Source organism: Camelus ferus, chromosome 3, assembly GCF_009834535.1.
Source record: "Camelus ferus isolate YT-003-E chromosome 3, BCGSAC_Cfer_1.0, whole genome shotgun sequence".
In the NCBI taxonomy this organism is placed as follows: Eukaryota; Metazoa; Chordata; class Mammalia; order Artiodactyla; family Camelidae; genus Camelus; species Camelus ferus.
The window spans coordinates 55,708,934-55,721,575 of record NC_045698.1 but is presented as its reverse complement, the minus strand read 5'-3'; the positions used below and the strand labels follow the sequence as shown (position 1 = coordinate 55,721,575).

General features: G+C 40.7%; 1 protein-coding gene across 4 annotated transcripts in view; it reads right to left on the bottom strand.

Annotated features, from left to right (window-relative positions):
* VCAN (versican) overlaps window positions 1-12,642 on the bottom strand; it is a 105,001-nt gene that overhangs the window by 30,576 nt on the left and 61,783 nt on the right. For 2 of the 4 annotated variants that reach the window (XM_006178639.3, XM_006178640.3), the window contains 2 exons: window positions 5,913-11,141; window positions 2,302-2,415 (listed from right to left, as the gene is read on the bottom strand). In XM_006178639.3, coding sequence (XP_006178701.2) covers window positions 2,302-2,415; window positions 5,913-11,141 — 5,343 coding nt within the window. The remainder of the gene's footprint in view (window positions 1-2,301; window positions 2,416-5,912; window positions 11,142-12,642) is intronic. The other 2 variants (XM_006178641.3, XM_032475461.1) reach the window with 1 other exon arrangement.

Below are 12,642 nucleotides of genomic sequence, written 5' to 3'. Positions count from 1 at the left end.
TTTGAATTTCAGATTTAAAAAAAGGAGATTTTATTATGTCTCATAATACAGTTAGGGCATACTAACACTAAAAAAAATCTTTTTTTCATCTGAAATTTAAATTTAACTGAACTTCCCATGTTTCTATTTGCTCAATCTGGCAACTCTAAGAAAATTTCAAATAGATTCAGAGTAGGGCCATTATCTTCATTGCTTTTAGATGAGTCACATGAGCCCTAAAACCAATAGAAAACCCTCTTAGCCCTCCCACCCCACGTCCTGGCTCATGCTCTGTGACTTCACCTGTGAAGGACTGTAACTACTTAACTGGCCTCACAGCCTCTGGGCCCTTCCCTCTCCAACATAGCTCTTACTCTGCTGACTGTCATCTTCTTTAGACACAATCAAGATAATTTTACTCATTGGCTTTCAAACATTCCAAAGACCCCAACTGCCCAGGGCAGTGGTCCTCAGAGTGTGGTCCCCAGGCCAGCACTAGCAGCATCACCTGAAAACATTAGAGATGCACGTTCCCAGGCCCACCCAGACCTACTGACTCAGATATTGTGGAGGATGGGAACGACACGGTGCGGCTGACCATGCTCTCTAGGTGATCCTGATGCCTGCTGAAGTCTCAGAATCGCTTCACTAGATTATGAAGTAAAATTCTCCAATGCCTTGGATCCAGGACCCTCTTACACCCATCTAGATCCAACTTGCATTCCAATATTCTCTCCCACAAATGCTTACGTAGGCTTCCTGAATACTCATGGTGCCCCAGATGCATTCTGCTGTTTGTGGTCTCTGTGCTTTAGTTTGTATCAAAATCCTCCCCAACTTTAACGCCTACATCAAATACAACCTTTCTACACAGACCTCCATGATCTCCTCTGATGACATTAATGCCTTTATTCCATAGCATTTTGCAATTCCACTAAAAATTTAATTAATGTTTTATTAAATATTCAAAATGAATATACAAAGTAAATTTCTTAAGAGGTACAGACTGTATCTTTACCTAAAGAAATGGCCTTAGTAAAAATGATTTTATATAGTAATGACGGCAAATACTTTTATAGTGCTTGCTAAGTGCCAGCCACTGATCAAACAGCTTCACGTACGTTAACTCATTAAATTATTTTTAATTGATTTTAATGTGAAAAGGAATGGGAGCCACATAAATGCTTTTATATATATACATGTGAGTTTGATGTTTAAGATATAATTATTCCTTCTATGTTATCTATTGCGATACCTACATCCTCACTGATTAGCACACAAATAGACCCTACTAGCTTTTGTTGATTTTTTTTTTCAAATAAGCACTCTTTTAACATGAATGCAGGGGGTTTTATCTCAATACTGCTGTGTAATCTAAAGTGTTATCCACAGGCCTCCTTTACTCAGTCATTATGAGAAAATCGTTACAGGGCTGCTCAAAGGAGCACCTGGCCCACATATTCCATCTGTTTTCTCAGAGTCAAGGTCGATCTTTAGCCAAATCAAAACTTTAAAAACTTTTTTAAGGAAAAGGAAACTGAAATAAGAATGGGAGTAAAAGGAACAGATTTAGTAAAAAGATAGTGATATTTTCCGGAACCCGAAAGAAAGGAGGATGTTTGGACAACATCAAGACTCTCTGAGGCAGAGTGGGTGAGGCTGGCCTCTGGGGGTAGTCAGTGGGGGTGTGGTCCCACGCCACATCACAGCAGCAAGTTATCTTGAAACCCAAAGGCTCCCTATTTTTTTAAGTTGTCTGTAATTTGATTGATTGATTGATTGATTGATTGATTGATTGAAGTATAGTCAGTTACAATGTGTCAATTTTTGGTGTACAGCATAATGTCTCAGTCATGCAATAAGGCAACAGAGATGCTAAATGAAACAATAGAATGATTGGACTTGGTTGATATTTTTAGGACATTACATCTGGCCAGGCTCCCTATTTTTTAAATATAGCTTTCTAAAAAAAATTGTCCTTAAATTGATGATTTATTGATATGCAGATCTGGGGGACAGACTAATAATTTCTGTCAATATTTACATAACTTTACATTTATAAAGCCTATGGGTAAGAACCACAAAGATACAGCTGACCTCAGTAAGCTTCACTGCATGTTGGGTACAGTCACAAAATTCAGTAAACAACTGCCCCTATATCCCAGATCCTACTTAAATCACTTTATGATTTAAATTTCATTTAATGTATAATTCATCTACACATGGGTTTCTCAGAAATTCTCTGATTGATTCATGCAATATAAATTCTTTCCCAATACATCTTCTGGAAAAGCACTACACTTTTGGGCAAGAACATCTTACCAAGTTCACATCGGTCGCCACTGTATCCTGGCACGCAGGTGCACACATAGGAAGTTTCAGTAGGATAACAGGTGCCCCCATTAAGACACGGGTTCGTTTTGCAACGGTCTGGGCCTACCGTGTTCAGGAAAGTAAGAAAAGCAGTTAGGTTCATCTCTAAGTTTCAACATATTTTAGCATAAAATGCAACTATTGCTACCATAACATAAGCTTTACCACAGCAATTTAGAGATACTACACGTAAAAATTAACATTAACTTTACTCTCTGGAGTGTATCTTGGCATTACAGCTAATTGTTACAAATTGCATCTATTCACTTCTGGGATTCAATCATCATTATTTTTAAACAATATTTTGTATGGTATCTGGCAACTAATATATTCTACTGCAGATTTAGTTGGCATGATAATGGCAATTGATTTTAGTCAAAATGATTACACGTATGTGCACAGTGAATGGAAAATGTATTCTTTTAAACGAGGTTAGTTCATGTGAAATGGCTGGATACACAGAACATGCATTCTTTTTAGCAGATTGGCTTGTTACCATCATTTGAATTATTATTGCCTTTTACCACTTAATGCTCAGAAACTTTTTCTTCGAAAGTGTGCACTGAAGTCTCTTCTGCTACATTAATATGCTTTTTCCAAAAACACGTTCCAAATGTACTCCTTTAAACTATACTTGAAGAAAAGCAACACATGGATTAAACTCTACTGTATAAAAACAAACCCAAATACAAAAACCTCACCTAAAATGAACCCTCAAATTTATATTACAATGTTCTTATTAAAACACAAAGAAAATCGACACTCCTAGCAGATCAATATAAAGGCTAGAGTTACAAATTTATGAGGAGAAACAGTTTAATATACATTTTCTAAATGCAAATACTTTTATACTATTTGAAACACACAGATTATTCTGTAATATTGCATGGATAATTATATTTACATTAATAGTTTATATATAATATTTGAAACCTTTTCCCAGAGTTGCTTAAGTTTCAAATGTTTAAGAATCCAAATGAGAGCTAAACATTTTTCAGAAGAATTGAAATCAATAGGTTATATGTGGAGTAAAAACCGTATTTTCAAAAATTTTAAGTCCTGAAGGTCTGAAATAATTGCACACAAAGAAAAGAAGATGTCTACTTATGAAATATGAATATTTCAGTAAACAGATACTGCTATAGAAGATTACTGAGCCTTTCCCACCCAGGAAAGTCAAACTCACACTGTCTGAGTGTTAAGAAAATTCTGGACTACTAGAAAGACTTGAAACATACACATTCGAATGTGTGGGTTCAATACTGTAATTAGGTTAATTTGGATGCTTACAGCTACTTCTCCAAAAGCCATCCCGATTTTGCTAAAAATCACCTATAGCTCTAAAGATATTTAAAATCTCCCTAGCCATCTTAGCCTCCTGCTTTTGAAAGTACACTGCCTAGATGACAAGGCTATTGTCAACGTCACAGCCACATGCTGCTCTCAGTGCAAATTCAAAATGACACTTATGTGAAAGTGCTTGGTAAACGGTGACGTGCCACACGAACGTGAAGTACATTCTCATTCCCACCACAGACACGAGACACTATGCGAGAGTATGGGACAAGGACTTGGCAGGGTGGGGGCAGGGGGTGTCACTCTGTGAACTTAAAGTAGTTTAGATTAGAACAGTTTTGTTTTCACGAATTTATTCTTCCCTAAACAGTTTGTATTAATCTCTGAAAGTTGAATCTGCAACGGATAGACAAGGCAATCCAATAGGAGCTCCTGTTTACTGAATTAGCCTAAAGTGATGATTTGTTTTGCAGTGGAGATGCAAGCTCTAGTTGTAGGTAAACACTGGGGACTGGACAGCTGATACACATGTCTCATTCATTTGCCAAACCTAACTCTCTCTATATGTATAGTTATTACCAATGAATTCTGTCTTATAGTTCCTCCAACCTGCACTTGATCTTAGCCAAAAGGCCGAGAAGCGATAGTTTCTCCAACCTGAAGTATATTTCAACTAAATTACAAAAGAATAAATATTGGCCAGATTCCTAGGTAATCATTGACAGGTAATAAAGTGACAACAATAAAAAAAAATCCATCAACCACCTTTGATCAATTTTATTCATGAAATACTTCAAGTCATTTATAAAAGTTATACTTTATGACTATTTTACTCTATCTGAAGCACAACAAACTGAAGCATTACTAGGACAAAAGGTAAGGTTGAAAAAAATCAGAGTAATCCTCTACATACAGCCATGATGTAAAACATATTCATTAAAACAAAACATATTTTCAACTAACACAGCCCTTGAAGTACTGATCTTGTTTTTCCTTTTTCTAGGGAGCAACTAGGTGGTGATTGGTACTTGTGGATTCCACTGATACTGCTACTTAGATAATGTTCTTGGAGAAGACCATTAAAGTGAATAACTCAACATTATCAAGCTAGATTGAAGGAAAAATTAATTCTACCAAGTAAATATTTCAAGATTTCTGGTTTACATATCATTAAATTTCAATTATTCATTTTTATACCATATTTATAGGAAACCACCAAAGAGCACTGAAAAAACAGAAAAAACCATTGACTTTGGAGTGGGGCTGATCTGGGTTCAAATCCCACTTGCACCGTGATGTGTGGCTGCCACCCCAGACACATTGCAGAATCTCTCTGAACCTCCATGTCCTATCCTTATAAATGGCAACAATAATATGTGCATTACAGCCTTTTTGTGACGATGAAGTGAGATAGTCTGTATGAACCAGTATCAAATTCATACTTTCTGTCCATTCAGTAAAAAAAACCCAGGAATCTTCCCTCAACAGGCAGAGCTCGAAGGTGGGGAGGGTATCTATAGCACAGCGGTAAAGTGCATGCCTAGCATGCACGAGGTGTTGGGTTCAATCCCCAGTACCTGCATTAAAAAATAAATAAATAAACCTAATTACCACCCCCTAACAACAACAAAAAAAAAAGGGGGGGGGGACAAAAAATAGAGCTTGAATGTGTACGAATGAATACTCACTATGGCTAGGCACTGTGTTAGAGGCATGACATAGACTATCTGGAGCAGGGAAACTACATAAAAGTATGAACTGATAACCAATATTGCACAAACTATGTGAAATGTTTATCTGAGTTATTTACTACTGAAATTTTAAAAGCCTGACAGATTTCAATATTGCCCTAATAGCACCCATCAATGAGAGATTTTTTTTAAAAGTAGGATATACTTTTTTTTTCTGTTCTTAAAACTAAGATGTATAACTTCAGGACAGAAGACAAAACAATACTTCTGTTGAGAGTAAAACAAATTGAATTTTTGCACCATTGACAATTAAAAGTTTTCCATATTGCGACTGCATGTCTTTTCTTAAACCCAGAAAAATACAAAGAATATCTTTAAAGCCCCCAAATAATCTATACTTACTTTCTTTGCATCTCATTATGGACCCAATACTATGGCCTGTCCTACCATTATGTGAATACAAAAAAACTTCACTGGTTTTAACATTGCAATAAACATTATATACACATACATGTTAGGACCAAGGGACTGTTTCCAAATTTGGAAACAGAGTTGTCAATGTTGTGACCTTACCTGGTAAATAGATTGCTGTGCCTTCCACTGACTCTTCATTAATGCCAATCAGGAAACTGGTTTCATTAGAAGTTTCCAGAAGGGGAAATGGTGGTGTTGCAAGCTCAGTATTTAACTCTGTGGTGCTTAGTGTTGCCTGATTATCAGAATCAAGAATTCTCGCCGACACTTGCTGTTCTGATGTTGCTACTGTGGAATCCTCCCCTCTGATCAAAACTCCTTGTGTTTCAGGGTTTATTTCCAGAGAAGAAGGAACGGTGGGCCTCTCAGAAGTCTGTGGGCTGGGCTGAGGCATCACACCTGCCTCAACCCCATAAATCACAGAAGCAGAAGTAGAGTGTGGCCATAGCGTAGCACCTTCTAACTTAACTTCACTTGCAGCTGTGACAACAGTCCCAGACTCAGGTATTTTAATACTGGGAAATACCTTGACTGTTTCTCCAGAAAGTTGAGTACTGGTTTCGTTTTGGGAATCCTGGGCAATCTCAATTTCTTTTTGAGCATTTAGTTCTGTGGTAGTAGACGCTTCCGTTTGTTTTAATAATGTAGGTTGACTTTCATTTTCCGAAGACTCTAATTCTGTGTCAGGAGATGAGGATGGAGGCTCAGTTATGTGAAAGTACTCTTCACTTGAGGGTTTGAAAGTTGCTTCAACATATGTAGGTTTTCTTGGGGGTACTTGAGATATGCCAGCATCTGCACGCGGCAGAGCACTTGGCTGGGGGCCCTCTGAGTGTTCAGAGGCTCCACTGCCTAAGTGGACAGTGAGTGGAGGAGATGATGGTGTCTGAGAAGACAGCTTTGCAAAGGCTGAAACTGCTGATGTATCAGTGGAATCTGGGGGATTGGATCCTTCCATCATATCAGGTGCCTCTGTTAAACTCTGAGCCATCAGGTAGGTAGTACCAATACTTACGTAGGAGGTAGGTTCTATCAGCGCCTCCTCAGCCCCTGAAGAGAATTCTGGCTGAAGAGAAGGACCTACATGTTTCTTTTCTTCATCCTCATCCTGTGTCCTTTCCAAATGGCCCAAAGTTGCTATTATTTCACTTTGGTCTGCAATAGCTTGACCATCAGACAAAGTGCTTGATTCAAAGATGTCATCCAGGGTTTTTGCTTCCATTTTTGGTTCTTCAATCTCTGGATTAACTGTGGCAGACTTACTGGGAATGAGCAAGGATGTTGCTGTGGGAAGCAAAACATCTAATTCTGTTTCTGTGCTAGGGATGGGGATTCCAGTTGTGAAGACAGAGCCCAGGTGATCTAACTGACTTCGGTCTTCAGGAGTCACTGATTCATTTTGTGTTGCCTGACTGTACAGAAGAGTATCACCAGAGGCCTCAAAGTCTTCCTCAGTTAAAGAGAGGTTAACAGCTGCCTCATACTTCTCTTGAACTTGAGTACTGTCTTCATAACTGCCATGTTGTCCAGAGGGTACCTCTGGATCGATGTCCGTTTGCATTCCCAGGATGTCTTCATATATAGACTTAGTGTGATCAATATCTATGATAGTATTTTTATCTGACGTCAGCTGAGGCAGAATTTCAAGGATGGTACTCTCTGTAATTGTCAAAATTAAATCCTTGTCCTCTTTGTCCAGATCTATAATAATATTTTCAGTGGCTTTTCTTCTGTCAGGTCTTAAGGTAGAATCCTCGAATCCCCTGACGTGGTCTTGGACACTATCTGCAGTACCTTCTGTGGACCTCTCATATGACGTTGTACTTGACAGTGTGCTAGTTGGATCCGGGGAGCTTTCATTCTGCTCTGGATGAAGAGGCATCATTGAAATTGTTGGGACTCCATCAACGGTAACAGCCTTAGCGCTTGGAACCTCAGGATGTTTTGCTGGTGATCTATCAGAAACAAATGTGGTGCTTCCTCGCCTACTTGCCTGAGTAGTTCCAGAAGCGTGGACTAAATCAACCATATCCAATTCCCCAGATCCTTCTCCAGAATGTTCATAAAACAAGTCAGATGGTTTTGGTGTTGATGTAACAAATCCTTTGGCCACTTCAAGACCAGGGGTTCTAGCCAGAAAATCAGTGGAAGAGGTTGCTGCTCCTTCAGTTTCTGCTGTTGAAGAATTCTCTTTAGAGACTTGATCAGCCATAGGCTGTGGTCTACTAGTCTGGATTTCTTCTGCCCAATGGTGTGTCTGACTTGTTCGATGTTCAGTGTCTGTGGAGAAAGTGAGAGGTGCTGGAGAGGGCCCTTCAGTTCTGGTGTCACTTAAAATTTCTAGGAAGGTTGTGCTGGCTGCTGTCTCACTATCTTCAAAAATGCTGTTTGTTTGGGAAATGAGTGGTCTAATTTCACTTTCCACAACTCCCATTCCCTCATAGTCTCCAGTTGTACCATTTAGGGTGCTGGTTTCAAAACTTTGCACTTGAGAAGTCTGGGGATATAATGTGCTAGTGACTTGTTCCATGTCAGTAAAATTCACTGATACTGTGGTTGGCAAAATTTCTTCTCCTGATCCCAGTCCAGAGAATAAAAGATCAGTATCTGACTCTTTAACTATTGGTCTCATAACTTTGGGAAAGGGTTTCCTACTTTCTTCCTCTTTGATTGTTGAACCTGTAATTACACTTTCAGCTGGTACTGATGCAGTCACCGAGGCAGTAGCTAAGAAAAAATGGGATTTCTCAGTAACTTCAGGAAGAGTTGTGTATGATTCCAAGCCCGGTGAGTCTAGATTTGGAGTAGACATGCCACCTAAGGAAATGCCTTCCTCCTCCATTTCCTTATCAGTGCTGTAAGTTTTCTTGGTTGTCAGTGTAGAATAATCTGTGCTTTGGAGTCCAATTTCAATAAATGTTTGTGAATCAAAACTTGTTTGTTCTGGTGCAACAGAGCTTTGAGGAGATTCAAGGGACTTCTGATCTCGGATCTTTTCTTCTGCCACTACTTCACTTTCATTTCCTTGCCTTACAGGGTTGATTTCTTGTGTGACCCATAATGTGTCTGGCTCCACGGTCTGGGGAAAGTCCACTGAATCCATGCCGTCAACCTCCACTTCTCCCTTTTCCACTGAAGCTTTAGTGCTTTCAGCTTCCACTGTTGGCAAAATGGTGGATCTTTTATCAGCTTCATCGATAGCACCTTCTTCTCCCAATCCTTGGTCAATAGTTGGGGAATCTGTATTGGAGACATTTCCCACAGCACTGGGAAACACTTGGTCACCAGAGCTGCTTAGTGAGACCAGCTGCTCACCTGAGCCCTCAGCTGAGGCTGGGAACTCTTCCCAAGGGAAGGCTGAAGTGCTGACCACAGTGCGACCAGGTTCTTCTGAGTCAGCTCTGTGATAAACGTGGGCCGAAGTAGGTATTACAGATGGTGAAATTTGGGTATCATTAAATGCTGCATCCCCAGAGCCTTCCACCATGACTGTTTCTTCTTTTGTTATGGGAGTAGACACTGTTGAGTATTCTCTAAAGTCACCACTGAAATCTTCCTCCAAAGGAAAATCTGTAGAAAAGCCCTTTATTTCTGCCCCATGATTTGGCTCCCCTGAGATCTCTGAAATCAAGTTTTCCTTGGATGTTTGGCTTATAATTTCAGCAACCTCTCTGTCCATTGCAGTACTCAAATCCAGTCCAGTTGGCTCAAAAGGGAATAGAGTTTCCACATGTGGGGACAAAGTGCCAGCTGTTTCCTTTTGGGTTTGAATTTCAGACTCTACATTCAATGAAAATGAAGAAACAGTGGTGGTTTCTGGGTCGGCAGCAGTTTCTCCAGAGCCCAGCTCCATAAAGAGAGAAACGGGGCTCCCTGGGACAATGGACAGCCCTTCCCAAGCCCCAGGTTGCCTGCTACTGCTGGGCTCGGTGGTCTGTGCCCCCAGACTATCTAAAACATTTGTTTCTGTAAAGACAAGAGTAGAACTTGTCATTTCCCTTTCAGACTGTGTGGGTGTCATCAAGGACATAAAACTCTTCCTGGTAGCAGAGGCTGAAGCACTAGCTGTCACTTCACTTGAGCTTTCGAATTCAGAGGGTAACATTAAGTGATCTGATCTCTGAGTGGGCGAATGTACCTCAACTGTAGAAGCTGTACCTGTAGTTCCCTTCTCCTCATCTTCCCTCTCCTTTCCCTCAGGAGATATCCTGAAGACCCACTCAACAGTGTCTGTCTCCCTTACAAACTTGGTAGGCACTACGGCAGAAGGCTGTTCAGAAACCAAATAAACCGTGGGTGTAGGAACATTCAAAAGGCTTTCTGTGATCATTGTCTTGCTAGTGTCTAAAGTAACAAGTGAATCCGTAGTATTTTTCTGTGATAAATCAGTTACCATGGCAAACATTTTATCTTTGTCTTCTTCTGCTTCCCCAGAGCCTTCTGGAATTGGAATAGAAGGACTCCCCGAGAACTCTACACTTTGTCTAAGGGCTATTTCCACCCAGCTTTCCGCCGTGGACAGTGGCTCATCAGGCCGTGGACTTCCTGTTAAGGTAAACGATACTTCCTCTGAAACTTCTGCTGATGCAGAACTTGGAACGGCACTTGGGGTGTACGTGCTGAAAGTACTTCTTCCTGCCTCTTCACCAAATGTTCCTTCTGTAGCCCTTGAAAAGACTATTTTCTGAGATTCTTGGTCAATGCCAGCATTTCCCGAAGACTCTTCAGGAAAAAGAGGTACCAATTCAGTATGCTGGTGCATCAGGTAATCAAGCTCAGGACTTTTCTTTGTGATTGACTCTGGTCCCTCTGAGGCTTCTCCCTCAGGGACTGGGACTGTGGGGAAAATCTCAGGCTCGCCACTTGAAAAATGTTCTGTTGTTTCAGGGTAAGTCTCAGGTCTCCATGTAATTTCAAGGATTTCAGTTGTTTCTTTAGATTCATTAGGTTGCATGGCAGTAGACAAGCCAGTCTTGGTGATTACAAACTGATGACCGTCAGTTTCACTGCTGTCTGAAAAATTCCGAGAGGGTGCAACACTTTCGAACTGGCCACGCCTAGCTTCAGCAGCCTCTGGGTCCTTGGGCACAGTGGTGACTAGATGCTTCCCATTTATGTACTGCACGGAGGGCGTGGTTGTGACGTCAGTAGCGTTCTCACAGTCCTCGTCTTCCCCTTCATCTTCTTCACTGTGGTATATATCAATTTCAATTAACTCAGGTAAAATTTCAGCAATTAGCTCATGCCTTCGGTCTGTTTCTTCACTACAGTCTTCTTTAGATTCTGAATCTATTGGATGACCAATTACACTCAAATCACTCATTCGACCTGAAAAAAACAAAGAGTTTTCACAATACTTAAATAGAAGATTTGGCAGTGTAGACAGAAGAAATCGCTAGCAAGGCTGGCTGATCACACTCTCACACACAAAGGAGTCAAATCTTTTCACGTTACATCAAACACCCTTCTGTACACAGTTATCAGCCTTCACATTTGCTATTTTAATTAACGATGGGAAAAATACATCCAATAAGATTGTGCAACAGCTTAGGGAAACTCTTCCACATGTTTAACAAAGCAACGTCCTTAAAATGAAACCTGGAAGCAGGTACACATATTGTAATCGTGGAATGAAGGGATTCATCTTTGCATGAACCGGAAGAAAAAAAATTAAAAAGTTAACACCACTTCACCAGATCACACAGGAAAAGCGTTTGATTGCTGTCCTTTATGTAAGGGATGCTTAGACACCCTCTATTCAGTAAGGAAAGAAGAGATTCCTTCTGGCCTCTTGTCATAATTTGTCCTAGAGAAGACTGTTTTTAGAAAAGTAAAAGAAAGTTTCTTTACAGCCTTTCACAGTACAATGACAACCCCACCCCTGTGCAACCGTGAGACAAGATTTAGCTGCATAGGCTGCAGCCACATCCCACACACAAGGGCAGGAGGAATCTTTTGTGGTGGGGAAATAGAGGAGTGGCGGCGCAAGGGGGTCTCCGCGCAAGGATGGCTTACTGAAAGCACCAGGAAAGAAGAACCCACTATACTTTTACACCTTTATCCTTCATGAGAGATGACTGAATCGGGTCAGTTATCATTTTTAAAATTAACCTTTTCGCCAGAGGAATTCAGGAGTCACATCTAAACATTTGAACTAGCATACTTTTAAATAACACCTGTCCTCAGAACATTTCCTAGATTGCAGATCACCACAGGGTACCAACCACTAAGCCCAACTGACTTTTCTGTCACAGGAAATACACCAGCGAAGCTCCTCGTCCTGACACAGGAGGGAGGACATTCTGGGCCCTCACTCTCATCAGAGTGGCTCTCACTTTCACCATTGTCCTAGGAAAGGGTCCTGCCACTATGGCTCTCCTAGTTTCAGTGTCATGGCAGTGGGTGTGCTGACCCAGGAAGAAGACAAAGAGAAGCACGGAGGGCTGCCCAGCGTCTCGCCCTCCTGCCCCCAGGAATAATGCTGCAGAATTAGCTCTCAGCCTGGCCCCGATCCCAGCCACAAACGCTTAGGTGGAACCTGAGAATGTACAGGAGGAATAACGATGACGGAGTCACCCCTGCCCCTCATCGGCAGGGAGGTCACTCCTGTTTCGAGAAGCCTCTCCCTTCGACCTATGAAAGGATCAACATCTAGCATTTACTGATGTCAAAATAGAAAGGAAAACTCTATTGAGAAGGTAACAGTACTGCTGTATTCTTTATGTCAACATAAATATAGAAGCATATGAACTATCAGTAAAAACTCTATGGAGCACCTTCTGCTCTTAACTATGGTTGGCTGAAAAAAAAAGCCCCAAGACTACAAGAC